The sequence below is a fragment of the Tursiops truncatus genome, chromosome 7 (assembly GCF_011762595.2).
Source record: "Tursiops truncatus isolate mTurTru1 chromosome 7, mTurTru1.mat.Y, whole genome shotgun sequence".
Classification (NCBI taxonomy): domain Eukaryota; kingdom Metazoa; phylum Chordata; class Mammalia; order Artiodactyla; family Delphinidae; genus Tursiops; species Tursiops truncatus.
In genome coordinates this window covers 65,741,587-65,769,005 of record NC_047040.1, presented here as the reverse complement: position 1 = coordinate 65,769,005, position 27,419 = coordinate 65,741,587, and the positions used below count along the sequence as shown (strand labels likewise).

Genomic DNA, 27,419 nt, shown 5'->3' with positions numbered 1-27,419 from the left:
TTGTAACTTTTCTGATGTTTTATTCTTTTATATATCTTGCATATAATGATAGCCCTCTGTTAGAGTATATAAGCAAAGGGCAAAATATCTTAGAGGGATAAATGACTCTTTTAAAAATAGAAGTATTTAGAGCAATGCTAAAAATTAACTAATCTGACCTTTTACTAAATACCTAGAAAACACCTTCTCTGTACAAAGTATTACAGAGGATGAAGTATTTAAGGCCAGTTTCTGCCAATCATACACTTTCTGGTGTGTGTGTTCTTGTGGCAAAAATTGGAGGAGGAGGGTGATGAGAGGAAGAAAACTGTATTTTAAACCACTGCTTCATGGCTAAGTGCCATACAAATGGAGCACAGTGGTGACCCTATGTCCTGCTTTGCCTAGGAGAGTCCTCATGTACGCCTATTGCTTTATTATAATTATTAATAGTCTCCTCCTTCACTCTCAAAACGGTCTGGGTGTGAACATATACATCAAAGTCCCACAGAAGTTCACAGGAGAGAAAATTCTCTTCCAGTAATAAGACATAAGAAAAATGTCACTGAATCCTGAAGGATGGGTTTGATTTCAGAGGTAGAAAGATAGATGAGGAAGTAGTCAAGGCTTATGTCTCATCATTGCTTGCCTGTATTCTTCCAGTAACTTCTCAAGTTATGACCCTGCTTTCTGTTTCCTTTTCCTTAAAGTCAGAATCTACTCTAGCATCTTCACTTCTACCTTTACTTCTTTTACAAATGTCTTAATGGTTCTTCGTCACCATTATGTTGTTATGTCATATGTTATAGCCAAAGCGCCAACATGCACTTAGGGCCCTTTATTATCTGGCCCCTGCTTGCCCCTCCGTCAGTATCAATACCCATTGTTCACTGTAGCCATATTGAACTATTGTGAATGCTCTGAACATGCCATCCTGTTTCTGATTTTCATGTGTGTCTTTGGTCTTCATCATCATCAGGGCAAATACTTATATAGTAATTACCATAGGCTTGGAACTGTTGACCTGAAAGCTCTACTTGTATTAACTCATTTAATCCTCATACAAATTATTATTACCATTTTACAGATGACAAAATTGAGGCAAAGAGGGGCTAAGAAACTTTTCAAACTTTCAAAGTTGTTCAGCTAGTAAGCAGTATAGCTGATGTTTGAATCCAGGCAATCTGGCTGCAGAATCTATACTTTTGACCACTTTTCTGTAATACTTCTGCTGTTTGGACTGCCCTATCCCTCTCATTCTTCAAACCCAGATCAGAGTTTACAGTTATAATTGTCCCTGAATCCGCCTGTAGAGTTACTCATTCGTTCCTCTATATATTCTGTAATTTGGACTTACTTCTTTTGCTGAGAAAGTCAACCTGGAGGAGCATGAAAAGTGGTTCTGGAGGAGCAAACAAAATACCCGACTCACACATTGCAACTTTTACTATTTTAATACACTTCTGAGGGATTCTCTTTGTAGCTCAAGTGGCCATCCACCATAGCTCTGGTTCCCATATCCTTCTTTTCCTTCTGGAGCCACCAGCTTATGCTCCAGCTTCAGTCCTTTCTCCTAACAGAGACCACATCCTACTGCTTGTAGCCCCTGGTACGTCACTTCCCCCAGCCCCATTCCTACCCCAGGTTTTCTTGCTGTCAGCCCGGGTATACCTGTGTGTGTGTGTGTGTGTGTGTGTGTGTGTGTGTGTGTGTGTGTGTGTGTTTAGCTCCCCTTCTCCCCCAATTTGTACAATAAAAACATCTTCATCTTGTTACACAACACCGTTAACTAAAAGTAACTGGGCAAACAATGAAATAAAAAATGTAATCTTTATTAGTTTTGCACATTTTTAATGTTGGTTAGCATCACTTAGGGTAATAGTAGCATTTTCCAGCATGCAGTTCACGAATACAGTTTAAGTAGTTTTAAGAAAAAGTGCCTATAGTTTGCTTCTGTAAGAAACACAAAATGTCCTGATATAACTGACTACGTAAGTTCACTACTCTCTGTTCTTCCAGGAAAAAAAAAAGTTGTGAAACCCGCATTATATTTAGAGCAATCTAGAGCGGCATGACTCCAAAGAAATGAAAACATAAACAGAAGTTAGAAAAAAAGGACAAAAATGAAAAATAAGCACTATCTTCAATCAGTTAGTGTAGGAACTACCAAAAATGTAAATAAAAATTTATACCTTTTTCCAATTGCAAAGCATAATTTGGATGTGAGTTGTGAACCTATTTTTGCCCTTTAAAATTATGAAATAATCTAAAAGTAGCAAATGTAATAAAAAAGCAGAAATCTACAACTACCCCGTCTTGTTTTCATTTCTTATTTAGCAAATTTCTTCCCTGAAAAAGTACGGTGGACAGAAAGTAAGAAAGTGATTGTGATATCAACCTTAAGATAATTTCCTCTTCATATTTATGTACATAATGCTGAAAAATAAAATAAAATGACTTTTTACAGTACTTATATTTGCTTATAAAACTCTAAACACATTTTAACAGGTTAAGCGGTGCTTTTTTTAAAACATGTCTGTACAGTCAGGCTATACAACATATGGGATCCACTTAAAATTTAAAAATAACCAAAAAGCTGTTAAAGTGCTGCAAACTATTGCTTAATGACTTAAAGAAATGAGATCTGTTGAGCAATTTCTTTGACTTTACCAGTGACATATGGTTTCTCATAAATGAGATTCTGAGCAGTGCGAGAAACCAGATACAGCAGCATGGTAATTAGAAACATGCATTCATAGCATCCAAGCTATCTATAATGGTACAGAATACATTATGTTACCTGTGTAAAGCTTGCACTCTACATTTCTTGTGGTACATATTTGATGCAATAAATACTGTGCTTAGGTCATTATTTCTTTGCTCAAACGTGCACCACCGGGTAAAATGACTATTTACATAATAAATAGCATTTCATTAACATATACACTGTCAACCTTGCTGCGCTGAAGATGGCTAAACAAAGTGCAGGATTAAGCAGAAATTTATAAAGCGTTCTTTTTGTCAATTCTGTCTTTAGGGGGGAAGCAATACTTATTCAGGTTTTTAAATACAAGAAACAGAAACATAACACTTATGACTCCAGACATTTGAGTGAAGTTTTCACCTGCTTAGATTTCATGGGCTATCCCCCCCAAAATGATATAGTTGGTCTAGGGGCTGGATTTGACAAGGTCAGCAAGGCACCTCCAATTTTCACCTAATTACCCCTCCCAGAAACATGGATGGAATTTAAGAACTCATTGTTTTCCTCGTAACTTTTTTCATGCATGATCTCTGAGTGTAGCATGCCCTCATGCAAACCACACCTCTGTGCAGATGGGAGGCCATGCAATTACCATAACCCCTGGTGGCATACCTGTTAGAGAGGTCCTTTAGTCTATTTCCCAACAGAAACCCCGTTTACAAAAATAGTCACATATAATAAACAACGTATGGACTAAAAAAAAGATGAATCCACTAACAGATTTTGTAAAAATGTGACAAATGTGGCAGTCGAAATGCAAAGAGTGGATACAATTACTACACTAAAGTGTTTCATGTTAAACAACCCCCGAATTATAGGTTTGCACCCCTTTGAACTGGTCCCTACAGTCTGAGTAGCCATTTTGTCTCTTGTCTTCAGCAGTGTCAGCTGGTAGTGAGAACAGTAACCTCCTGTCGAGGTCATCTTCCCTTTTCAGAGTCACAGTTTTCCGACAAGGGGTCACTGTCTGATTGTAGGCACTGACCTTAAGTAGATTTGTGTAAAAACAGTCAGTTTGGCATTGACCTCCTAAAGGAGTCCTGTTGACCAGAATACATCACCTTCACAGGCTGTAAACAATTTGTCACCCAGTGATTTTGATTTATTTTTGTTTATTTCCCTTTGGCTTTCTCATCTTTGCCTTCTTGCTCGTGTTTTTCCACGATTGGCTTTGTTACCCGATCGTAGGAGGGTGGACAAGCTGCTGTGGACATGGTCAGATCAGTCTTTTCTGTAATTGAGTTTTCATTTATTCTGTCAATTACCATGTCTTCTTTTATAAGAAGATTAGCCCCACCTTTGATTTTATTTTTGTTATATGTAAATGAAGCTTGCTTTACAGTTCGCTTTAAAAGGTGGCGCCTGTATGCACGCTGAATAATAACAGCAGACACCTCCTCTTGTTTTCGTCTTAAAGTCGTAGTTATTGGCTGATAGGAAACCTTTGATGGGTTGGAAGCCATGAATCGCTCTTCCATCTGTATTCGGAGAGCATCCATCTCTCCACTCTCCCCCAGAACCCGCTTTGTAAAAGCAAATAAGATGTCAAGACAGTGGATCCGGTCCCCACTGACCATAGGCAGATCCATGGCAATGAGCTGGACTTTGTTCGGTTGTGGCAAATTGAGCGGAGGTTCAAGAGCAGCTGCAAACTGAGAGAGTTTTTCAAATTCCATGAACTGGGTGGCATTGGGATCAAACTTCTCCCAAACCTCGTAGAACATCTCAAAGTCATCCTCGCTCAGGGGCTCTGCACTTTCTTCAGTAGCAACACTGAAGTTCTCCAGGATGACAGCGATGTACATGTTCACCACGACCAGAAATGATATGATGATGTAACTGACAAAAAAGAAGATCCCCACAGATGGGTTCCCACAGTCTCCCTTAACTGAGCTGCCAGGGTTAACTTTATTAGGGTCACAATCAGGTGGTTTACTGTTGAGAATAGGTGCTAGCAATCCATCCCAGCCAGCAGAGGTGGTAATCTGGAACAGGCAGATCATGCTGTTGCCAAAGGTCTCGAAGTTGAACATGTCATCAATTCCAACCTCCCTCTTAACATAGGCGAAGTTGGACATCCCAAAGATGGCGTAGATGAACATGACCAGGAAGAGCAGGAGGCCGATGTTAAACAACGCAGGAAGGGACATCATCAAAGCAAAGAGCAGCGTGCGGATCCCCTTGGCCCCTTTGATCAGACGCAGGATTCGGCCAATCCTGGCAAGACGGATCACTCGGAACAGGGTAGGGGACACAAAATATTTCTCTATCAGCTCAGCCAGAAACATACCTATGGATAAAAGATCAGAGTATCAACCAGTGAAGAAGTTATCCATTAAAATAATACTTAAATTTCTGTTAAGGCTCCCAGGTAAAGTTCAGAGTACTGAAATTCAGTTATTTAATCTTCAATTTTATATACAGACAATCATACATATATTATAGATAAACCTTAATTTCGGCATTCAGCATTAAATTCAACTCAGTATTTGCTGTGAACTAAATTCTGTCCACCCCCACCCCCCACCCACCCTACCACCAAATTCATACATTACAGCCCTAACCCCCCAAGGTGGTGGTATTTGGAGATAGGGCCTTTGGGAGATAATTAAATTTAGATGAGGCCATGAGGTTGGAGCCCTCATGATAGGATTAGTGCCCTTATGAGAAAAGGCAATAGAGAGCTTGCTCTCTCTTTCTCCCTGCCACCTGAGGACACAGTGAGAAGACGGCCATCTACCAACCTGGAAGAGACCTCTCACCAGAAACCCATCATGTTGGCACCTTGACTTCGACTTGTGGCCTCCAGAACTCTGAGAAAATAAGTTTCTCTTGTTTAAGCCACCCAGTCTGTGGTAATTATTACGGCAGTCCAAGGTGACTATGACAATATTCAATTGAATAAGGATTTTATAGTACCTTTTGTCTTTGAGGGATATCTATAGACTAGTTTTAGCTTATACAAAATCCCAAGACTGAATCTAAAAAAACAAATTAAAAATTCTCAAGTCCGTCTTAAGAGCAGTAGCCAACAGTATACGTACACGTTTATAAGAATTCAATGATTTTTTTCTGAAAATGCCAAATCATATATACCCTCTATTCAGTCCTTCCCCATCTAAAAGTATCTGCAGTTTTTAATGCTGTTTTCATCTCTCCATGAACTTGATGCTTCCCTAAGCTTCTACTATAATATTCATATATATATATGTAATACATATATATATGTATATATATGGTCTGGTGCACTTCTAAAAGGGTTTAAGCTGATGCTGTTTCTGGTTTCCTGTGTCTGACACTGGTCTCTCAGCTCTCTTCCTTAAAGCTCCTTTCTCCATTTGCCTTTAAAATAATGAAATAGTGATTGAGCTGAAAAAGATCTCAAGAAATTAAGTACCTTTGAGTTACACTACCTCATTCTGTAAAGAGTAAGTAAGCATGTGTGTGTGTGTGTGTGTGTGTGTGTGTGTGTGTGTGTGTGTATGAGTGAGAGAGAGGGAAAGAGAGTGAAAGAGAGGTGAATACAACTAAGTACCCTATCCACAACTAATTATACCACAGATTACTGTGGGAATCAAAGGCTACATACAACATATGAGTTGGATAGAAAATCAACTTCTTCAGAGGGAGGAATGGCATAAAAATCTGCCTAACGGAGGCACCCCCTATTGGATGGTAAAATATTGACCCAATCATATTATTATCTGGTTTAGGAAAGAATGAATACTTCAGGCCCACAGGCAGACTTCTTCACTTCACTGGAGCTAGAGTTGTATCTTGAATGAGATGAGCTATGGGTCACGTGACTTGTTTAACATTCCAGGCTTTGAAGTGTATGACTGATGAAATGATGTTCCATGCCACATCACTTCTTTTGTGCATCATTACTATAAATTTCAAGGTAATCTACAAAATATCCCATACCCTGCATTAAAGAACTTACCATCTGCAATTGCTGACATTTTGTTCTTAGCTTTATTCTCTTTTCACTCTATGCTCTTCCTTATTTGCCACCAGCTTCCACTCCTGTATACATGCTAATGACTCTGTGTCTATGTCTCTGATGCACTGTCTCTCCTGAGTACCAGACTAAATTTCTAGTCCTCTCTTCAACAGAGCCATTTAGATATTGTATAGACTATTCAATCTCAACAAGTCAAAAACATTTCAATCTTAGTTAACAGCAGATTTCTAGTTCAAATCAATGAGACTTTGGTATATTGACAAATAATATACCTAGTCTAAAATGCACAGAATAGGATACAATACTCTATGCATAGCAGGAGCCTCATTTTGTAAGAAAGAGAAACACACCAGTATGACATACATCAAAATTTTCACAGTGGTTTTCTCTGAGTGATCAGATAACCTCTAATTTAAACTTGATTAGTCTAACTTTTACTCTTATTGAGCTGAACTTAAGAGACCTGAAATAATTCTTACCTACAATGGAGAGAATGACAACCACAAAATCAAAAATATTCCAGCCTATGGTAAAATAATAATGGCGGAGGGAGATGAGCTTCAGCACACATTCTCCAGTGAACAGCACAATGAACACCAGGTTGATACGTGACAAAATGCTAGTCACATATTCACTCTGATCGTCAGTTTCCACCATCATTGTGACCATGTTGAGACAGATGAGAATCATGATGCTTATGTCAAAAACTTGTCTGGTTACGAAGTCAAAGACCATTCCTTGAAATTTGTTCTGTAGAGAATCAGAAATGCTTTTAGCAACAGAGGTGTTTTCCTGTACACATTAGCTTCTACATAAGTATTTTCTGCACTAACTGACTGTCTAGTATTATACCTAGGAACCACTGGCCCTGAATTTTGTAAAAGATGGTTTATAGCACATTGTTCTTTAATTTAGTTACCTAAATTGCTATTTACCAAAATGTATTCCACAGAATAACAATCCCTTGTCAAAAGGGGATTTTTGATAAGAAACACTGCATACTATACGCTTCTCTGAGAGGCACAAAATGCATATTGATGTATTAAAATTATGAGAAGTTAAGAAACCTGCTTAATTTTGTTATACCAGAATTTCCCATGATCAGTTGGACCATGAAGCAGTTTCAAAATATAGTATCTAATAACATTCCACTTGCCTTATTCTCAAAGAATTGTTAGAGGGAACTTGTCATTTTCATGACACACCTATAACATTATGCATTTAAAGTCCATGTGTGGCAATACTGATGCTCTTCCACCAACCAGTCTTTGCTGACATTGTCACACACAGAATGCTGAGTCTACACAGGGATAATCAGGCCAGAATGACATTCCTTATGCTTTGATGTCACAAATTCATGTCCCTTGTCACTGATCTATGGTTCTGCTCCCTGGTTCTGCCACTGTCATTCACTACAGGCCATTGTCTGGCCCATTTCCCTAGGCCACTGAGGAAGTTTGAGGACATCGTCTATCTTACATTTTTCCTACACATAGTTGACTCATTTTTACTTCCAGTGTTAAGGCTTAACAGAGGACAGTATATGTTTTTCATCATTCTCAAGAAGGCAAGTGTTGGCTAGCACAATATGAATATTCACTAGCATTTTATTCCCTAAAGCACCCCAGGAGTTGTTTTAACCTCACAGGTCATCATCATAAAAATCAGTACAATGTGGGATAAGGCTCCTCCATTTCATGGCAGTTGTCTCATTGGTTCATCATGGAAACATGACATTGGGTTATTTATCATCATGAATTGTACTTATTGACTCTGACCTCTGTAGACATTAGTAATTTCTAACTTTATAGCCTTATATATGAATGTTAGATACTAGAAGTCTTTCCTTCTCCAAAACAACTGGTACCTCTAATGAAAAATAAAATGGAAGTAAGGTGTTATTTCACTCAACAATTCATCAACATGTTAATCTATGCATGTTTTTTAACCCCATCCAAGATTACTCTTCTAACATTCTTGAGTTATATGATCAAATTCCTTGTGCATATCACACTGCCTATGTGTCCTTTGCCATTTTTTTTTCCCTTTTCCATTTTGTTTGGATTCTAGTTGTGTAATTCTAAATGGCTTGAAGATAAGGGTGCATTTCCTGTTTCTTCTTTTTCCTTTTGGTCTCTCCCTTTAAAAAATAATTTTTACCATTACCATAAAAGGTATGAATTAATGATGCTCTAAAAGTGGGAGAAATCTTTGCTGCTCGAAACGTTAGCTGCTATCTCTTCTGTGAGAAAACCCATGCTAGTTTTGTTTTTATATTTTTTTCCCCCATATCATTTGATATTTCTTACCCCTGGTCGAGGTATAGGCTTTTGAGGCTTTTTTGATCCTAATTTTTTCATTGCATTATAGTATTTCTTCTGTTCTTCTGTCATAAAGATGTCTTGACCTCCAAAGTATAGAAAAGAAAAATCAAAACTGGTTAAAACTGTGTCCCTTTGTACATAGTTTTTTAACATTAAACTTAAAATAGGAAAGGGACAGTTAAAAAAGGAAATGCAAAATTCAACCAATTAGCATAATTATGCCTGGGATTTTAAATTTGAAAAATTAAAACTAATTTTTAGATACTATAATCTTATTTATTGCCCACAATCATCCAAAATTGACTTTATTGTTTTCACTATTATTTTATGGAGGAAAAATTCCCAGAATCTGAGAGGTTAAGTATTTTACCCAAGACCGTAAACTCAGGAAGTAGTACAATTTGATTCACTGAGACACTAAATACATGGTTCCTTTCACTACACACACTGCCTTTCAGAAGGTAAAGACAATGATTTTCTTATTCATATGTAGCAAAGAGTTAGAGTAGGTATATTGCATGATGGTTTAGAGTTACTCACAAAAAGCCACTTTCACTCTGCCAAGAACTGGAGCAAAAGGATGGAAAGGAAACTGGCCAAGTCGGTAGATGACTTAGGGGAAAAGTCAGAGGTCATACGTATGGCAGGTATGTGGTATGATAGGCCAGTAGGTACAGAGGATTAGACCTCAGGCTAATAAGTGAAACGAAATAGCTTGATAATGACAACGGAGTAATATCAGTAATAATAAAGGGGGCTAAGGGACAGAAATGATCCATAAGTGAAAGAGTCTCATCCAATGAAAGCACTCATATAATAAGAAAACAGACTGAGCAAGTGAGATGAAGGATCAGTACAAAAAGGAAGAAAAATAAATGGCAAAAATAAAGGCCTCAAAAACATATTCAAACCTACTAGTCATAAAAGACATGAAAATTAAATACAATTTTCATTTTTCAAATATCAAGTACCAAAAAACAGAGAGAATGTTTGATGCCAGTGAAACAGCAGTGACCTGAGCACATCTATACGCTTTTTCTTTTTTTTTAACGTCTACATTGGAGTATAATTGCTTTACAATGGTATGTTAATTTCTGCTTTATAACAAAGTGAATCAGTTACACATATACATATGTTCCCATATCTCTTCCCTCTTGCGTCTCCCTCCCACCCTCCCTATCCCACCCCTCTAGGTGGTCACAAAGCACCAAGCTGATCTCCCTGTGCTATGCGGCTGCTTCCCACTAGCTATCTATTTTACGTTGGGTAGTGTACATATGTCCATGCCACTCTCTCACTTTGTCACAGATTACCCTTCCCCCTCCCCATATCCTCAAATCCATTCTCTAGTAGGTGTGTGTCTTTATTCCCGTCTTACCCCTAGGTTCTTCATGACCCTGTTTTTTTTCTTAGATTCCATATATATGTGTTAGCATACTGTATTTGTTTTTCTCTTTCTGACTTACTTCACTCTGTACAACAGACTCTAGGTCCATCCACCTCACTACAAATAACTCAATTTCGTTTCTTTTTATGGCTGAATAATATTCCATTGTATATATGTGCCACATCTTCTTTATCCATTCATCCGATGATGGACACTTAGGTTGATTCCATGTCCTGGCTATTGTAAATAATGCTGCAGTGAACATTGTGGTACATGACTCTTCTGGAATTATGGTTTTCTCAGGGTATATGCCCAGTAGTGGGATTGCTGGGTCGTATGGTAGTTCTATTTTTAGTTTTTTAAGGAACCTCCATACTGTTCTCCACGGTGGCTGTATCAATTTACATTCCCACCAATGCTGCAAGTGTTCCCTTTTCTCCACACCCTCTCCAGCATTTATTGTTTCTAGATTTTTTGATGATGGCCATTCTGACTGGTGTGAGATGATATCTCATTGTAGTTTGGATTTGCATTTCTCTAATGATTAATGATGTTGAGCATTCTTTCATGTTCTTGTTGGCAATCTGTATATCTTCTTTGGAGAAATGTCTATTTAGGTCTTCTGCCCATTTTTGGATTGGGTTGTTTGTTTTTTTGATATTGAGCTGCATGAGCTGTTTGTAAATTTTGGAGATTAATCCTTTGTCAGTTGCTACATTTGCAAATATTTTCTCTCATTCTGAGGGTTGTCTTTTGGTCTTGTTTATGGTTTCCTTTGCTGTGCAAAAGCTTTTAAGTTTCATTAGGTCCCATTTGTTTCTTTTTGTTTTTATTTCCATTTCTCTAGGAGGTGGGTCAAAAAGGATCTTGCTGTGATTTATGTCGTAGTGTTCTGCCTATGTTTTCCTCTAAGAGTTTGATAGTGTCTGGCCTTACATTTAGGTCTTCAATCCATTTTGAGTTTATTTTTGTGTATGGTGTTAGGGAGGATTCTAATTTCATACTTTTACATGTACCTGTCCAGTTTTCCCAGCACCACTTATTGGGAGTATGAGTGGGCATGTTACCTGGGGAAAGCAAAACACTTTACTCTTGGAATTTATCTTAAACAAATCATTAAAGGCTCAAATTTTTTCGGCACAAAGACTTTTGACCAGGCACTATTTAAATTATTAAAGATTAGAAACAATCTAAATCATCAATCTATTGGAAAATGGTTAAGAAAATTATGATAATATGTATATGAAGACTTAACAAAATGGGAAAATACTTATGTTAACTCAAAAAATTTATAATTATAGACCAAATAATTTCAATAACAAGGATATGTGTAGAAAAAGTTTGAACAGAAAAACATAAAATGTGAATACTGGTTACTCCTGAGTAATGATATTTCTTCACTTTCTGTGTTTTTGATAATATGCATATATAACTGGGATGATAAAATGGGCTTCATAAGTGATAATAATTAATAAAGAACTGTTCAATTCAAGGCTGGAACTGATAGTTTGTAATTAACATCAGGGAGAATGAAGTGGGAATACATAAAACGAGCCAAAACAGAATTAAAAAATGTGAAAAGAAACACTAGAAGAAGCTTACCTCTCATGCCTAATTTACTGCAAAGATTTTAAACGTTTTTGCTGGAAAATATATTTCAAAGAGGTAAGTTGTAAAGATAAAACAACAGGTTGACTCTGGGAAACACGTGTATGCCTGGGTTCTCTCCTAGTTCTTTTTTTTAATTATTCTTTTTCAAAAGAAAAAATGTGGTACCTGAGTATTTTTTCTTTAAAGAGGAGAGAGATTTTGTGAACCTATGCACAGGAGAATGGAATACACTCCTTCTTGGCTTTTTATACCATGAAAGACATGGGCAGTGAATGGCAGAGGGGGAGGATGCAAAAATAGATTTTAATATATAATCCCATTTGGTTTCTGAGTTACAGTACTCATTTGGTGTTGAAAACCCTTCAAATAATTTATTACCTCAGTGGGAGAGAAAATATTAGAAATACTTATCTTCTTCTTTTGCTGGTTGAAATTATCTATGATGACACCAATAAACAGGTTCAAGGTGAAGAAGGACCCAAAGATGATGAAAATAACAAAGTAAAGATACATGTATAGACTTTCCTCATACTTAGGCTGGAGTTCCACCTACAAAAGGAGAATATTTTGTAAGATATTACAATACATTTGATGCTGGTAGTCACTGGTGTTTTTCATGAGAATAGAAAAGAAAATTTCTAGTAACACTTAAGCAGTACTTTTCTTTATTTCCTCTAAATCAGCTACCTCTGAAAAATAAATCTCTGAAATTAGCCTTTAGGATAATTTTTTATATGAAAAACAGAGTGTTCTCATGTGAAAAATACAGTATGATGATTTTGAAATGTATTTTTTTCTAACTATAAATACAACTAATATCTTGCCATTTGGACAGTAGTGTACTAAATTTGGGAATTTTTAAGGTATTGCATTTTAATAATTTAAAAATTAATAGCGAAAAAATTTTACATCAGTAAATATGCATAGACTATTTCAATGATTATTTTAGAAATAATCATTCCTGATGCATGAATTTATTTAGCAAATAAGAATTGAGTTACTTATTTCGATGTTTGGCATCCTGCCTATAACATTATAACATTCATTGAATTTTTCAGATTGAGTAGACATAATTGGACATGCTATCTGCTAAATCCTCAACTGATAATTTAATCTCTAGATTGTACTCATAATAAATAAGCATTTGAGCTTTTACTTAGCACTTAGTAAAGAGGTAAAGGAGTCACTATAGATAGTACCCTAATAGATTCATGTCCTCCTAAAGATAACAGAGTTAAAAACCAACCAAACGCACAAAACAAACACAATAAGTAACAAAGTGAAATAACTCATCTCTGGAGGATATCAAGAAAGTACTCAACATAAAACTAAAGCCACTTATGGGAAATGCACATCAAGAAAGATAAAAGTGTGCTTATCAGATCAGTTTAAAGATTCCAGGGGTAAAGTTCATTCTTCATGATTATAGAAGATGGGACTTCAGAATGGAAAGATAAAGAGAAAATACTAAATTTTACAAATTTTGAAGAGCAGAGTTGGAATGAGCATGGATTTCAGTTCTCTTCTTGAAGCCTGAAAAAGACTATTGTAGGATAAATCAAAAAAGTAGGTCTTAGGTGATAGAAACTTAAAGGAAACTGTTGATCACAGAAATGATAACAGTCTCTGTAAAGGCTCCAGTAAGTTTATGGATGCTATAATCATATAAAAGAATGGATTTTAAAGTGACTATTACAGAAATCTAATTCTTGTCTAATGTGGAGGGTAAACTACTGATGGTAACCATGTATTTCTTCACATTTGCTCCAGCATGCCAATATTATTATTGATTATATAATTGGTAGATAAAAAGGAAACAAAATAGAAAAATAGTTAATAGATGGATATTTGTTGGTTATTAAATATACTCATGTGTTACATTAGTTTGACTTCCATTTTGATAAATCTTACTAAGATCTTTCTGATAAATATTTGAGTATTAACTTGAGTCATACTTTTCCCTTTTTAAAAATTCATTGTAGAATCATTCCATTTAGCTGATATGCTCTGTTAATTTTAGTGCCTAATCAATATTGTGAAAAGACTTAGGATGTAAAGAATACTTACATTTCTGGAATCAACTGCTGCATACATTATATCCATCCATCCCTTAAATGTGGCCTATTAAAAAGGACATGCATGTTTTACTTTGGAGTAAAGATAATTCAGACCTGATGTTTAATAAATATTCTTCCTGATATATTTCTTTAAAAGGAACATTTTTAAAAGACATCTCAAAACAAATTTTACATGGATTTTGGACCAACAATATCTCAGTAAGTCTCTTCATTTCTAGACCATATAATAAACAGAGTGGTCATTTGATATATCTTCCTGCTTGATAACCAACTCACAAATACTTCTCAGTTCTTTTCTTTTATTATTTTTTAACATCTTTATTGGAGTATAATTGCTTTACAATGGTGTGTTAGTTTCTGCTTTATAACAAAGTGAATAAGTTATACATATACATATGTTCCCATATCTCTTCCCTCTTGCATCTCCCTCCCTTCCAATCATGCAATATAAAGTGCTATCAAGATTTGGCGGAATACTTTTAGAAAGCTTTACAAATGCCAACACATTTGGCAATGTTTGTAGCAGCAAAACAACTACAACTTAGACCTGACGATCATCCACTAAAATCTATCTACAAGGTGAAAAAGCGACTGAAAGTTTATGATTTCTCTTGATTGTAACACTCTAAGGATCATACAGGTATACAAAAAGTCAGTTGCAACTAACATTTTAAGAATTTTAAAGCATAACATCTAGAAATAATCCTATATTCCACTTTCTTCTCTGTAATTTTTTAAAATAATACTCCTTTTTTTTTTTTTTCTGTTTGTTTGTTTTGTTTTGTTTTTGGGGTTTTTTTTTGGCCATGCCACATGGCATGTGGGATATTAGTTCCCCAACCAGGGATTGAACCCTCGCCACCTGCGTTGGAAGCGCGGAGTCTTAACCACTGGACCGCCAGGGAGTCCCTCTTTGTAATTTTTGATGAGAGTGAGTTAAGTGAAAGTGAAAAATAGTACACTTGGTATTCCAAGTGTAATAGCTTACAGTAATTTGTTACTTGCCCTAGGACATAAATTTTGAGCCCTACGGGCCTGAGAGGATTATTCCTTAGTGAGCAAATCTAGCAAAAAGCTTTCAGCACCTGTATCTCAACACATCTTTGTTTTTATAACACTAACACTTGTGAAGTGGTAGATGTCATGGGAAGAAAGCCAAGTAAGGGTGGTTGTGATGGCAGTGAAGAGAAAGTAAAGTTTTTTAGCTAGAAAATAGAACTTATTTGTGTATCAAAGAGGGAAATGTTGAATGTGTCAATGGCTGAGGTCAAAGAACAAGTTCATCACACACTAGGTACAGGAACAGAAAAAAGTGATTCAAGGAACCATTTCAATGAATTGCTAATCAACAGAGAGATGATTCTGTATAAAGCCAAGAATAAATCAGTACTTCAGTAGCAGAATTTATTTAATGGCTTCATACAGGATCTTTACCCCTTGTTTAGCATTTTAAGGGACTGCTTGAAATTTTCAATTTTTCTTTCTCAATTTTATGGAGGAAGTGATATAAATTAGTGATATTTACAAGTGTGGTTATTAGTTAAGCATTAGGATAAGGGCCCAAGGAAATATCATCATGTGTCTACGCTAATATTTAAAGAAATCATACTTGCCAGATTATAAAAATCTCTATTTTAATTGCATAAGCGTTCAGAGTAAGTCAGAAACATCTACAAGAGAAATAAGAATTTCTAACAAGAAGGTGGAAAGAACTTGTAAAATAATCACAGTACTGACACCTCTGAAAGAGATGCACGAGGATTTTGACCAGTCCAGGTTTGTTTGCTTAATCTCCTGGCTGAACAACTGAAAACACAACCCTGGTGAAACAAAATAGATTTCTTCCCTAAAGACTCTGCAGAACCACAGGAAAGAACTTACGCAGTTTTTTTTTTTTTAAGATGAGTTTTCAGTGGCCAAAATAGAACAGTATTTTTACAATGTTTTTCAAACGACCTAGACTGTTTTTACCCACTGCTCTCTTGTGATGCAGCTGCAGTCAGAAGCAGCATCAAATGAAAATGTTTAAGAGGCCACCATCTTTTACATTTTTATAAATTGTGAACTATGTTTCAGGCTTAAAGACCCAGTAGTGAAAACATCAATATTTAGAGAAAAAAAAAAAGACTTAAGTAATTGTACTGAAGGACATTTGGGGTGAGACAACAGCTGCTTGTGTTTGATTTCTGTGTCTGAGTGTTACCTGGTATTATTTCATTTTGCTATGAGGATCTAAACCTAAAATCTAAATATCATTCCCCAATCTTCAATCCAAATGATACAATTCAGTAGCAGTTAATTTAATTCCCACCAATTTGTTACAATCCAATCAGGTGTGTTAAGGGTGTATGTTTGCGGGGAGGGGGTGATCCATCAGTGAAACAAGCTTTCCAATTGCAATAGGAAAAATAATAGCAAATTTATTGATTTATTAATCAACTTGTTCACATGGGAAGAGAGAGTAATATGAGAAGAAAAAAAGACCTTTGGAAAGAACTAAAATACCTGGCCACTATCAACTAAAATACCTGGCCACTATCAACTACGTCTGCACTGTTTAAATATACTGACACTTCCACCCATCTGGGCTCATGAACTTGTACTAATAAACCAAAATTAGAAAAAAGGAAATACGTTATAAAATTTCTTCTTAGTAACTAAATAATAGCTGTATATCATTACTTTGTTATTATTCCAAACAATAAACACATTTCAGAGAAAAGAGTGTTCACTTACAACTTGAAGCAAAGAGAGATACCCAAATCCTACATTATCAAAGTTTACTTTCACATTTTTCCATCGGGCAGTCTCATTTCTTTCTATTAGTATTAGGCAATCAGAATGATTATTCACTTCGCTGATGTCAAACATGTCACCAGTTGTGGTGTTAACACAGTGGTAGAATTTGCCAGCAAACAAATTTACGCCCATGATGCTGAAAATTAGCCAGAATATAAGACAAACCAGAAGCACATTCATGATGGATGGAATTGCTCCTAAAAGGGCATTCACAACCACCTAATACACAAATGGAAAAAAAGAATAGTCAGAATTCTTGTTGGTTAAAAGAAAAGACATTCCCCTAGTAATCTTTAGTCATTCTTTTTTTTTTTTTACTATCAAGATTATTCTAAGATATTTAAAAGCAAAGTAAAAATGTCTTAAAATGAAATACATTCTTTCATAAGCAATACATTTAGGGAAATGAATTTAGATAATATATCAAAGATAAAAAAGATTTTAAAAAGAGAGGAGAAGTACTGAAAAGTTAAAGGGAAAACAAAATCAGAGGAATTTGCTGTCGGATGAAGTCAGAAAAGTTTTTATTAGAAAAAGTAAGAATTCCTAACAGAGAAAATTAACTCATTAAAAAAGGCAGTATATTAAAGAATGAAACTAAAATGTTGGGACAAGAGTTGATTTGATTGATATATTTTACTAAACTAAAAATTCAGATGTATAAATATAAAAAATTATTAAATACCTAATATAATTTTGTCCTTAATTATTCATGCATTGCTATGACTAATAATAATTTTTGCATAAGAAGCAAGACAATTTAGCATTATGTATTTCATTAGATCATCACATCGTTTATTTCAAGCTCCAGTCATATCAGTTGTTTCATTTACTGAGTTTAATTTGATAAACTTATTTTAAATGAAACATAGTAGAAATCAGTTTCTTAGGAAAATAAGAAAAGGAGGGATGCCATTTTTGGGATGATAGCTCCTAAATCTGATGTGATTATATCAAGTTCTGTGCTAAATAATTAGCTACTTTTTTTTTTAATGGAAGCATTTTTGCCCCTCTTATCTTTATTCCTGGACCACAAATTAAAACTCTGAGTTTTTAGCAACACTGTAGGGAGGACTGTCCTTGCTTCCTTCTCTACAGTTCCCATTGGAGATGCACATGAGTAGCTAAGAGAGAGATAAACACAGGCCCTAAAATGCTCCTAAGTGGCAGATGATGCCTCAGACTTGAACATTCATAGCTAAGTTGAATTCTACCTGTGTACCTCTATGATTCTTGTCGATCTGAAAGTGGGCCAAAGGCAATAATAAAACCATTAATGACAAAGAGGGGAATGAGAATGAAAAAGTGAAGTCAGTTGAATTATCTAGGCAGATCCAGATGATGTGAGCTATGCAGCCTACCAAGCTGACACATGGTACCTCACCTTTATCTCATGTGGCCGTCTGCATTAAGACAACTGAATGAATAAGTCTTTATTTTATACTTCACTTTAAATGTGTGGATACACTTAGATTTCTTTGGATTCAAGATATGAAAGCTGAAATCAAGTTATTATTTATTTCCCTCCTTTTCCAAACATTTTGCCTACCAGCCAGATTAAAAAGCTTTTTCTACTGTGTATACACAAAGCACATGTTAAAATGCATATTTTTTTTGTTTGTTTTTTTTTACCTACAACACCCAATTTAGCCCATGAGCAGAACACTGGCTACCTACACCTATTTCTTGAATTCTTTTCCCATCAATCTGTAGGTCTCACACTTTTTTCTTCCAAACCTTTCTCACCTCTATCACTTCTCCATTTTCATGATCGCCACCCTAGTTCTGACATCTGTTAGTACATACTTATACCATTTTCAGAGTCTTCCAATTTCCTCCTTCCTTTCATTCATATAAGATGAATTCATCTCCGACTCTCATTTAAAATTATTTAATGGCTTCCCACTGATTATCAAACATCTTCCTTACCTTGATGTTCAAATCATTTCTCAATCTGCATTTCTAGTTTTAACTTCCCTAGCCACCTAGCCTTCACGCCAATCCAACTAATGTAATTACCATGTGCTAATAACATTACCAGAGAACTGAGATGCCCTTTCCTTTGAAATTCCGTGTCCACTACCTCCCCTTCTGAAACACTCTCCTCACAAGCTGTAGTTCAAGCAGCACTTCTGTCATGGAGCCTCACTTCACCTCTCAGTTTAGCCTCCAAAAGAGAGATGAGTGTTTCCTCTTTTGAATTCAAAAATCAGAATTCCAGCACTGGACAGGACTATAGAGATACTTTACTACTGCATTCTCATTTGGCAAATGAGAAGAATGAGCTAAGCTAGGTTAAGTTCAGAATGTAGACTAGAAATGGCATCTAGTGCTTCTTCTACTCGACCTCACTAATTTTCCTTAGAGTCACTCGTACTTATCCGGTACCCAGATTGCTCTGTGTTAGAGTTAATGAATGGCATTCCCATAATCTTGACAGATGGTAGCCTTTTTTTTTTTTTAATTTAAGATGAAAAAATATATTTGTGAATTCTCCAAGGCTTTGAGTGCCTTGAATACAGGAATATAGCAGGTGCTTTGAATACAGGACTACAAAAATGGTGATTGAATGAATGAATGAAGTAAAGGTTAGCTTAGCATTTATTGATCAAAATATAATTTTTAAATGCTATTTCTGGATATGGGATGAGAATAAAGAGCTGAACACAAAATAATTTGGGGTTAGCTAATAAATCTGAGGGGTTTCTTTTGAAACTGGGGATTGGATTTGCACTAAAATTAACTCTATGTAATTCATGATATAAGCAGCAGTGCCTTTCAAGGAACATTTACAATGGTTGGCATACATTTGGCCCAGAGAAAACATTTATTTTTATGAAGATAAAAGGATTTACTATACAAAGGTCCATTCATATTTAAAATCTCATTAAATTAGGCAATGAAGGATGAGAGAAAGGATTGTCTTTTCCCAAGAGCCCCAAGCCCTTCCTTGGTTCAGCACAGAGGGAGGGGTATTAACTCCTTTCTGGCTCTAGGGAACTGCAGTAATTGGTTCCCAGGTGGTGAAGGCACTAGACAGAACTGGACTAAACAAGTTGGAAAGAACAAATTGAAGTTTCAGGCTGCATAAAAGGAGGTTCTAAGAAAGGAACTATCTTAATGAATTAATACTAGAGGTTGCGTCTCACAAATGTTTTGCAAAACATCATCAAAATAGAATTTCTGTATTCTAGCACACAACTCACTCCTACAGAAACTCTTTCTGTTTCTGGTTCATTATCTGCTTTTTAAGTAAATCAACATGAAATGAGGGATTGACAATTAAATATGCAAATTAATGTTGGGAATTTTGATACATGCAGAAATGTCCTCTTGTCTGAATGAACTGTCTTTGAACTTCAAATCAATACTACTCATGGATTGCAATGTTTCTTTAATCAAAATACTGAAAAACTATGTGAATAAAAATCAAAAGTAGGCAAAGTAGAAATCACACATTTTAAAGTATGAAGAAGAGTAATAGTATCTTTTTTAAATCTAATGTCTGCATTTGTGTTATGGGATTTAATTACGGTAATTATTTTTGAAAGATATGTTACATTAATTATCCAAACAAAAATTCCAACTTTTTCTCTCCCTCAAAAATAAAAACTGTCCTCCTTGCACATTATTCCCAAACTTTAAGAATAAACAAAATGTAGATTCATTTTTATTTATGTTTTCACTATGATATTTTCTAAGATACTAAAAGGTTAGTTGGGAGTGACGTAGTCTACGAAGTAAGTTTATGCATTAAATTCTATCTTAATACACATAATAAGATGTTTTATTTCTAGGTGGGTGTTGTAGTCTGTACAATTCAAATAAGTGGGTCCTTTCATATTTACTTTATTTAAAACACAAATCACATGTGCTTACTCAACTCTATCTTAATATATTTTTGCTTTGTTACATTTGAAAAATAACCCCTATAAACTTACACTTAATAAAGCATGAGAATGATCACATAATCAATACCAGTTTTATGAAACCTGGAATACTGCACCCTAGCATCTGCTCACACATGTCAACAGGCAAGGAAGCCACTGCCGGTATCTTGATGTCAATTTTCAGGCCCCGGACCAAAGTAGAAAATAGCAAGTGTTCTTTTAAATGCCTCAAACAGCATCATCATCTTGATAAGTTAAAAACTTCACGCAACCATTCTAAACCAGGGTCCCCCACCCTCACCAATCAGATAATCTCCCCATAAATGGATAACTCAGTATACACACATCTAAATCATATTGAGTGAAACTTAATAAAGATATCAGCAGTTGAGGTTCAAATCCACAGAGCGTAAATTCACAAAAGGTATTTTTCTCAAAAGAAAATTTAAGACAATTGAAAATAGGGGATTAGAATGTAAATACTGTATTTTCCTTACTGTGGTGTGATAGTACCCTTCCCAAGCCCTCCCTCATCCCACTAACACAAAGTCACAGTGAAAGGATGAAAGGAAGCAAAAGGGGTAATACAGTACCCATAATAAAGGGCTGAGGGGCGGAACCAGCGCTCCACCCCATCCAAGTTGGAGCAAGATTATCCTATATAAAATAGAAATATATAGTTTGTTATTAGTTAGAAATCTGATATGACAGAACATTTGGTGTTACTTTTTGTATATGATGCTCTCTGTCTGTTTACCTATCAATCAAGGCTTGAGTTCTTTTGAAAAAGAAGGTATTTAAGATTTCCTAGACAAGGAAATTAAAAATACAAAATTTATTTTACTTAAGTTATCCATGACATCAATTCACTCAGTTCAATTTTACAAGTTGAAAATTTGGACTGGAAATTTGAAATACAATAAATGTTTCAAAGCTGTCAGCCAGAAATGTGCATAGAACATGCAAAACATAAAGGGCAGAGTGATGATAATTTATTTCTTACTTTCTAACTTCTTATCAAGCACTGTACAACATGCTTTATTTGGTAATGTTGCACTAAAGCACATGCTTTGAAGAAGTGACAAAACAAAAATAAAATGAGCCTGATTTACGCTTTCACATAGCTATTGTGATTTTATGCTGCTAGGGAAAAGAATAAAATGAGAGTTTCTGAATATATTCAAAGCTAACTTCCCAATTATAATCATCATTATTATTTCCATCCTCACCATCATCCATGATTATATTGTTTACAAAGTCAAAAATTCCAAATACCAGAAACGAAGAAACAAAAATAGAATCAATAATCAGGTTATTTTGTCTCTACAATGCCAAATACATGTTGAAATCATCAGCCATTTTAGGGTTGTATATATGCTGTCATTAAGAGGCAAGGACCATATTCATAAATCTGACAACTTAAACGATTAGTTCATCTCCTATCAGCATCTATAAGGATTTTGTTTTGAAAACTCCAAGTTTCAAAAATTAGCCTCTCCTTATAATATAAAAAGCATTATTGATCAAAATTATAGATAAGGTTATTTCTGTAAAAATTAAAGGCCCACAGGGTCAATGCTGTTATGGAAATAAGGTGCTAAATATGAAAATATCTGGTCATTTGACTCATGGATATAATAAACTTCCAAAAGGTCAAATTTGAAATAATTACAACAGCTCCAAATGTTTAGCATTGTTCAGATTTCGAAAACTTTTCGAACGTATTACTTTGATTCAGCAGAATCAATCAAATGTTTTCAAAAAAAATCAAAAAATGTTTAAGTAGAATGTATAAAAATTATATTTTTCTCCAGAACTGAAACTACCAGTCTAAAACAAAAGTGACATTTTAATTGGAAAATAAACTTAATTTTCACATATCCTGAAGAGAATTTCCAATAACATTTTAGTAAGCTTTGAGGATCTCTGTGAGAAATAAAATAAGACCGTATTATATTGTGTTAAATTGTTTCTAGTGAGGAAACATTTTTTATATATGTTAGGGAAATTGCAGAAGTCTTCAATTGAAGATTTCATAAGATAGTCTTATGTTCTTAAAAGGTGACATTTATAATAAATTTTATTTTAGAAGAACACATAAGGCTATCAACAAACTAGAAAATGCAAATGCAAGTCTGCAATACAGCTTTGTTTCTATAAACATAACGAAATCTTAGGCAGCAAAAGAGCAATGATTTTTCTGTTGGAATCACACTTAGTTCAGCAGCTTTGTTTTAGTAAAAGGAAATTTGATTAAAACAAAGAAACTAAATTTTTATGTTATACATCTTATAGATTAATGCTTCATATTTTTAAAAAGACATGGAAAATAACAAGTCAATAATGACAAATTTTTTAATGTGTTATGAATCATAGGGAATGCTGTAATATTTCCTTAAAAGGAGTAATATAAAATTTTCTGTGACTCATATAAATGATAGTTAAGTTATGGTTAATTTATGAATCATCTATGGTAATGGGTCAAAATTATATTTTCTATTATGTTATAAAAGTTTAAATTCATTTTCATGAAAAATTGTGTAGATTTATATATAATCTTTAAGGTGAGACTGCTATTTATATAAATTAAGAAGATTAATGTAGTTATAAATTGAAGCTATATTAACATAACAAAAAACTTTAAAAATTCAGTTAATATTTAATATCTACCCTTGAATACATTCAAATAACGCAAACTTTGGCATTGTACAGACACAATTTTGACAATTAAAAATTTTTTTCCTTTACACTTACATTTAGGCACATGTATGATTCATATTGTTTTCAATAAAACTCATTAAGTACAGCTTAGACCACCACAAATGAGAAGCACATGATGTAGAATTCACTTTAGTTGATTATTATCATCATCATTACACATAGTGCTTTAATAGTGCATCTGTTTTTTTGTGTACAGGTTTGTAAGGAAACTCCCAAAATGGATTAGGAAATAAAGTCATTTTAATGAGCACGGCAGATAAATGATATTATATCATTTCAAGGGAGGCCTAAGTTCTCTTGCATATCACCTAGAAGTAAATATGCAACAGATAAAAGGAAAAAGTAGCAATTTGCAAGGATTTGCCATTCCTTTTGCATGCATGAGTTTTCCTTTTTTAAAATTTACTTTAATAATTTTGGCTCTATACAATACTTCAGGTTCTTTCATTTTCCTTACCCTCATCCCTTCAAAACGTGATAAGGCTCTTAGAGGTCTCAGAGCTCTTAGTGTCCTGAGAGATTTGATGGCGCCAAGTTCTGAGTAACCCAAGGCATTTGCTGTTAAACTGACCAATGAAACCTGCACACACACAAAAGTAAATAAATAGAATCATTGTCATTCAATTTGTAGTTACTATGTAATACAATAATTACAATTAAAAATAATTTATTTTATTGAAGTATAGTTATTTACAACATTGTGGTAATTACAATTTTTGTTTATAATTCCTCAGAAGATGAGTGGCTACATATTTTCAGTAAACCTTTTAAAATTTTAAGGAAATATTTTTAGTTGCATGCAAAGAAAGTAGCTTTCATGATGTTAATTAAAAACTAGTTGAATAAAAAAATTAAATGTCATGTGATTTAGTAATTACTCAGTTAGTTAGAAAACCTAAGTAAAAATTGATTTTAAAAAGGAAGAAGTCCAGGTATAGGAAAATGTCATTGATTATTCTTCCTTTATTTTATTAAGTTGCTGCTGAATTTAGGGCTTTGCCAATGGTTAGTAATAAAATATAAAAACTGCTATTGTACCAGAAAAAGCAAGAAATATCTATCCTGTGTTGGTATTTTCAACTAATTATAATTGATACCCACAGAAATTAATGCGCTGTCATATTAATTTTGAGGTTGATTTTTTGAAGATGAATTTTTGTTGTCTTGCTAATACTTTGTGTTTTCACTTATCTAAAGTTTATTCCTACGTAAATAATGTAACTTAAAAGTAATTCCATCATGAAACTTACTCAAAATTTTTATACTAATCTAGAGCTTCTGCCATGGTACTTGGCCCAAAATCGCCAGTCAATAAATGTTTACCAAATAAAGAAATAAATAAACTAACTTCATTTGCATGAAATATGCAACTAAAACTAAGAAATAAAAATTTTAGATGTGTAATTCTCTAAATAAAGACCAAAACTCTGTATCCAGAGTTAGAATTTCTTTGGTTTGAGAATAGCTGGTATTGGATAGTTCCAAATACACTGGATACTATTTTTGCAAAATTTTCTATGTTTAAGTGTATTAAGTTGGCTTATGTTTAATATGCTTTTTAGTTTACTTGAGATGTGCTATAATTCCTTTTGTCTTTTTTTAGAGTGCTATGCTGATCCTTATGAAGTAATTAAAATAGAACCGTGAAAAATAGAAGTATTATTATTGCAAAACTATAAAATTCCCTTCAGAATTATTTTCCTAAAATATTTCGGAAATGGCTATTAAAAACCAACTCGTAATAATAAATAAAATCATCATTCTTCCACTAAAAAATTCAGACATGGAATAAGCATAAAAGAGAAAAGCAAAGCTCAGGAATTTTCAAAAGGATTAAATTATATTTAGATTTAAAGCCTAGTGTGAAAAATTATGAGCAGTTGAAATATGATATAACTTCTAATGCTTGAAATCTCAAATATTAGAAACTTTCTCTTTGTGACATGCTGAAGCAATTATTCTTTTGAGGTGTCTTTCTTTTTTTTATTGAGGTATATTTGATTTACAATATTATATTAGTTTTAGCTGTACAACATAGTAGTTCAAAATTTTTATAGATTATACTCCATTTAAAGTTATAATAAATATTGGCTATATTCCCTGTGCTGTATAATACATCCCTGTAGCTTATTTATTTCATACATAGTAGCTTGTACCTTTTAATCCCCTACCCCTATTGTGCCCCTCCCCCATTCCCTCTCCCCACTGATAACCACTAGTTTGTTCTCTATATCTGTGAGTCTGTTTCTGTTTTGTTATATTGACTAGTTTGCTTTACTCTTAGATTCCACGTATAAGTGATAACATACAGTATTTGTCTTTTCCTGTCTGACTTATTTCAGGTCCATCTGTGTTGTTGCATATGGGAAAATTTCTTTTCTATGGCTAAGTAGCATTCTATTGTGTATATATATATATATACATATATATATATGTATATACACATATCTATCATATCTTCTTTACCCATTCATCTGTTGTTTTTTTTTTTTTTTTTTAACAGAAGCTGTTGCGGGTAGGAGTTTATTAATTAATTAATTAATTTTTTTTGCTGTGTTGCGTCTTCGTTTCTGTGCGAGGGCTTTCTCTAGTTGTGGCAAGTGGGGGTCACTCTTCAACACGGTGCGCAGGCCTCTCACTATCGCGGCCTCTCTTGTTGCGGAGCACAACCTCCAGACGCGCAGGCTCAGTATTTGTGGCTCACCGGCCCAGTTGCTCTGCGGCATGTGGGATCCTCCCAGACCAGGGCTCGAACCCGTGTCCCCTGCATTAGCAGGCAGATTCTCAACCACTGCGCCACCAGGGAAGCCCCTATTCATCTGTTGATGGACACTTAGGTTGCTTCCATATCTTTATATTATTATAAATAATACTGCTGTGAACATTGGGGTGCATGTACCTTTTCAAGTTAGTGTTTTCACTTTCTCCGGATATATACCCAGGAGTGGAATTTCTGGATCATATGATAATTCTATTTTTAGCTTTTTTAGAAACCTCCATACTGTTTTTCATAGTGGCTGCACCAATTTATATTCCCACCAACAGTGTACAAGGGTTCCCTTTTCTCTACATCCTCGCCAATATTTGTTATTTGTGGTCTTTTTGAAGATAGCCATTCTGAAAGGTGTGAGGTGATACCTCATTGAGGTTTTGATTTGCATTTCCCTGATGATTAGCAATGTTGAGCATATTTTCATGTGCCTATTGGCCATCTGCATTTTCTCCTTGGAACAATTTCTATTCAGTTCTGCCCATTTTAAATTTAGCTGCTTGTTTGGTTTGATGCTGAGTTGTATGAGCTGTTTGTATATGTTGGATGTGAACCCCTTATCACTCTTTTGAGGCTTTTTTCAATTCACTCATTTCATAGTAACACTGTTAAGCTTTTCAAATAGCCCTGGGTTTGCCTTTTTTCAGAATTAAAGAGATATGATGTATATGCATGACCCTTAGTTCTAGAAATACTTTCCATAAGAAATCTGCATAGTTCTGCTGGATTATCATCTTTGGGTAATAAAACTGTTGCCTATGAAGTTTGTAATATTTCGAACACACTTTTCTAAAACTGAAATTATGCCAAACTTAAAACATATAACATGATGTTTACCTTTAACAAATCTCAAAGGCAGCCACTTGTTTTGGGTAGATGAAATATTAATCATTAGGTTTACAAACTCTGTGAAGGGCTGTTGGTACATTATGGGCTTGCTGCAAATCTACAGTTACACTGGGGAAACTCCTCATCACAGAATGAAGTAGAGTTTTTCACTACACCCCGTACATCTTATTTCCTATAATGGAGTTATAATCTATATAATCTACTCTTTAAACATATCCTTTAAAAACTTTGAGAAGATGAAGAAGAATTTTTAAAAATTGACATTAGCTTCCACCATCATCAC

At 34.6% G+C, this 27,419-nt stretch overlaps 1 protein-coding gene across 6 annotated transcripts in view; it reads right to left on the bottom strand.

Moving 5' to 3' along the window:
* Positions 1–1,827: 1,827 nt before the first annotated feature.
* The window catches only part of SCN1A (sodium voltage-gated channel alpha subunit 1), a 95,791-nt gene continuing 70,199 nt past the window's right edge, over positions 1,828–27,419 (bottom strand). For all 6 annotated transcript variants that reach the window (XM_019922209.3, XM_019922210.3, XM_019922212.3 and 3 more), the window contains exons 20-26: positions 23,975–24,097; positions 16,844–17,125; positions 14,097–14,150; positions 12,441–12,578; positions 9,017–9,121; positions 7,187–7,457; positions 1,828–5,033 (exon numbers count right to left, since the gene is read on the bottom strand). In XM_019922209.3, coding sequence (XP_019777768.1) covers positions 3,856–5,033; positions 7,187–7,457; positions 9,017–9,121; positions 12,441–12,578; positions 14,097–14,150; positions 16,844–17,125; positions 23,975–24,097 — 2,151 coding nt within the window. In that variant the 3' untranslated portion in view covers positions 1,828–3,855. The remainder of the gene's footprint in view (positions 5,034–7,186; positions 7,458–9,016; positions 9,122–12,440; positions 12,579–14,096; positions 14,151–16,843; positions 17,126–23,974; positions 24,098–27,419) is intronic.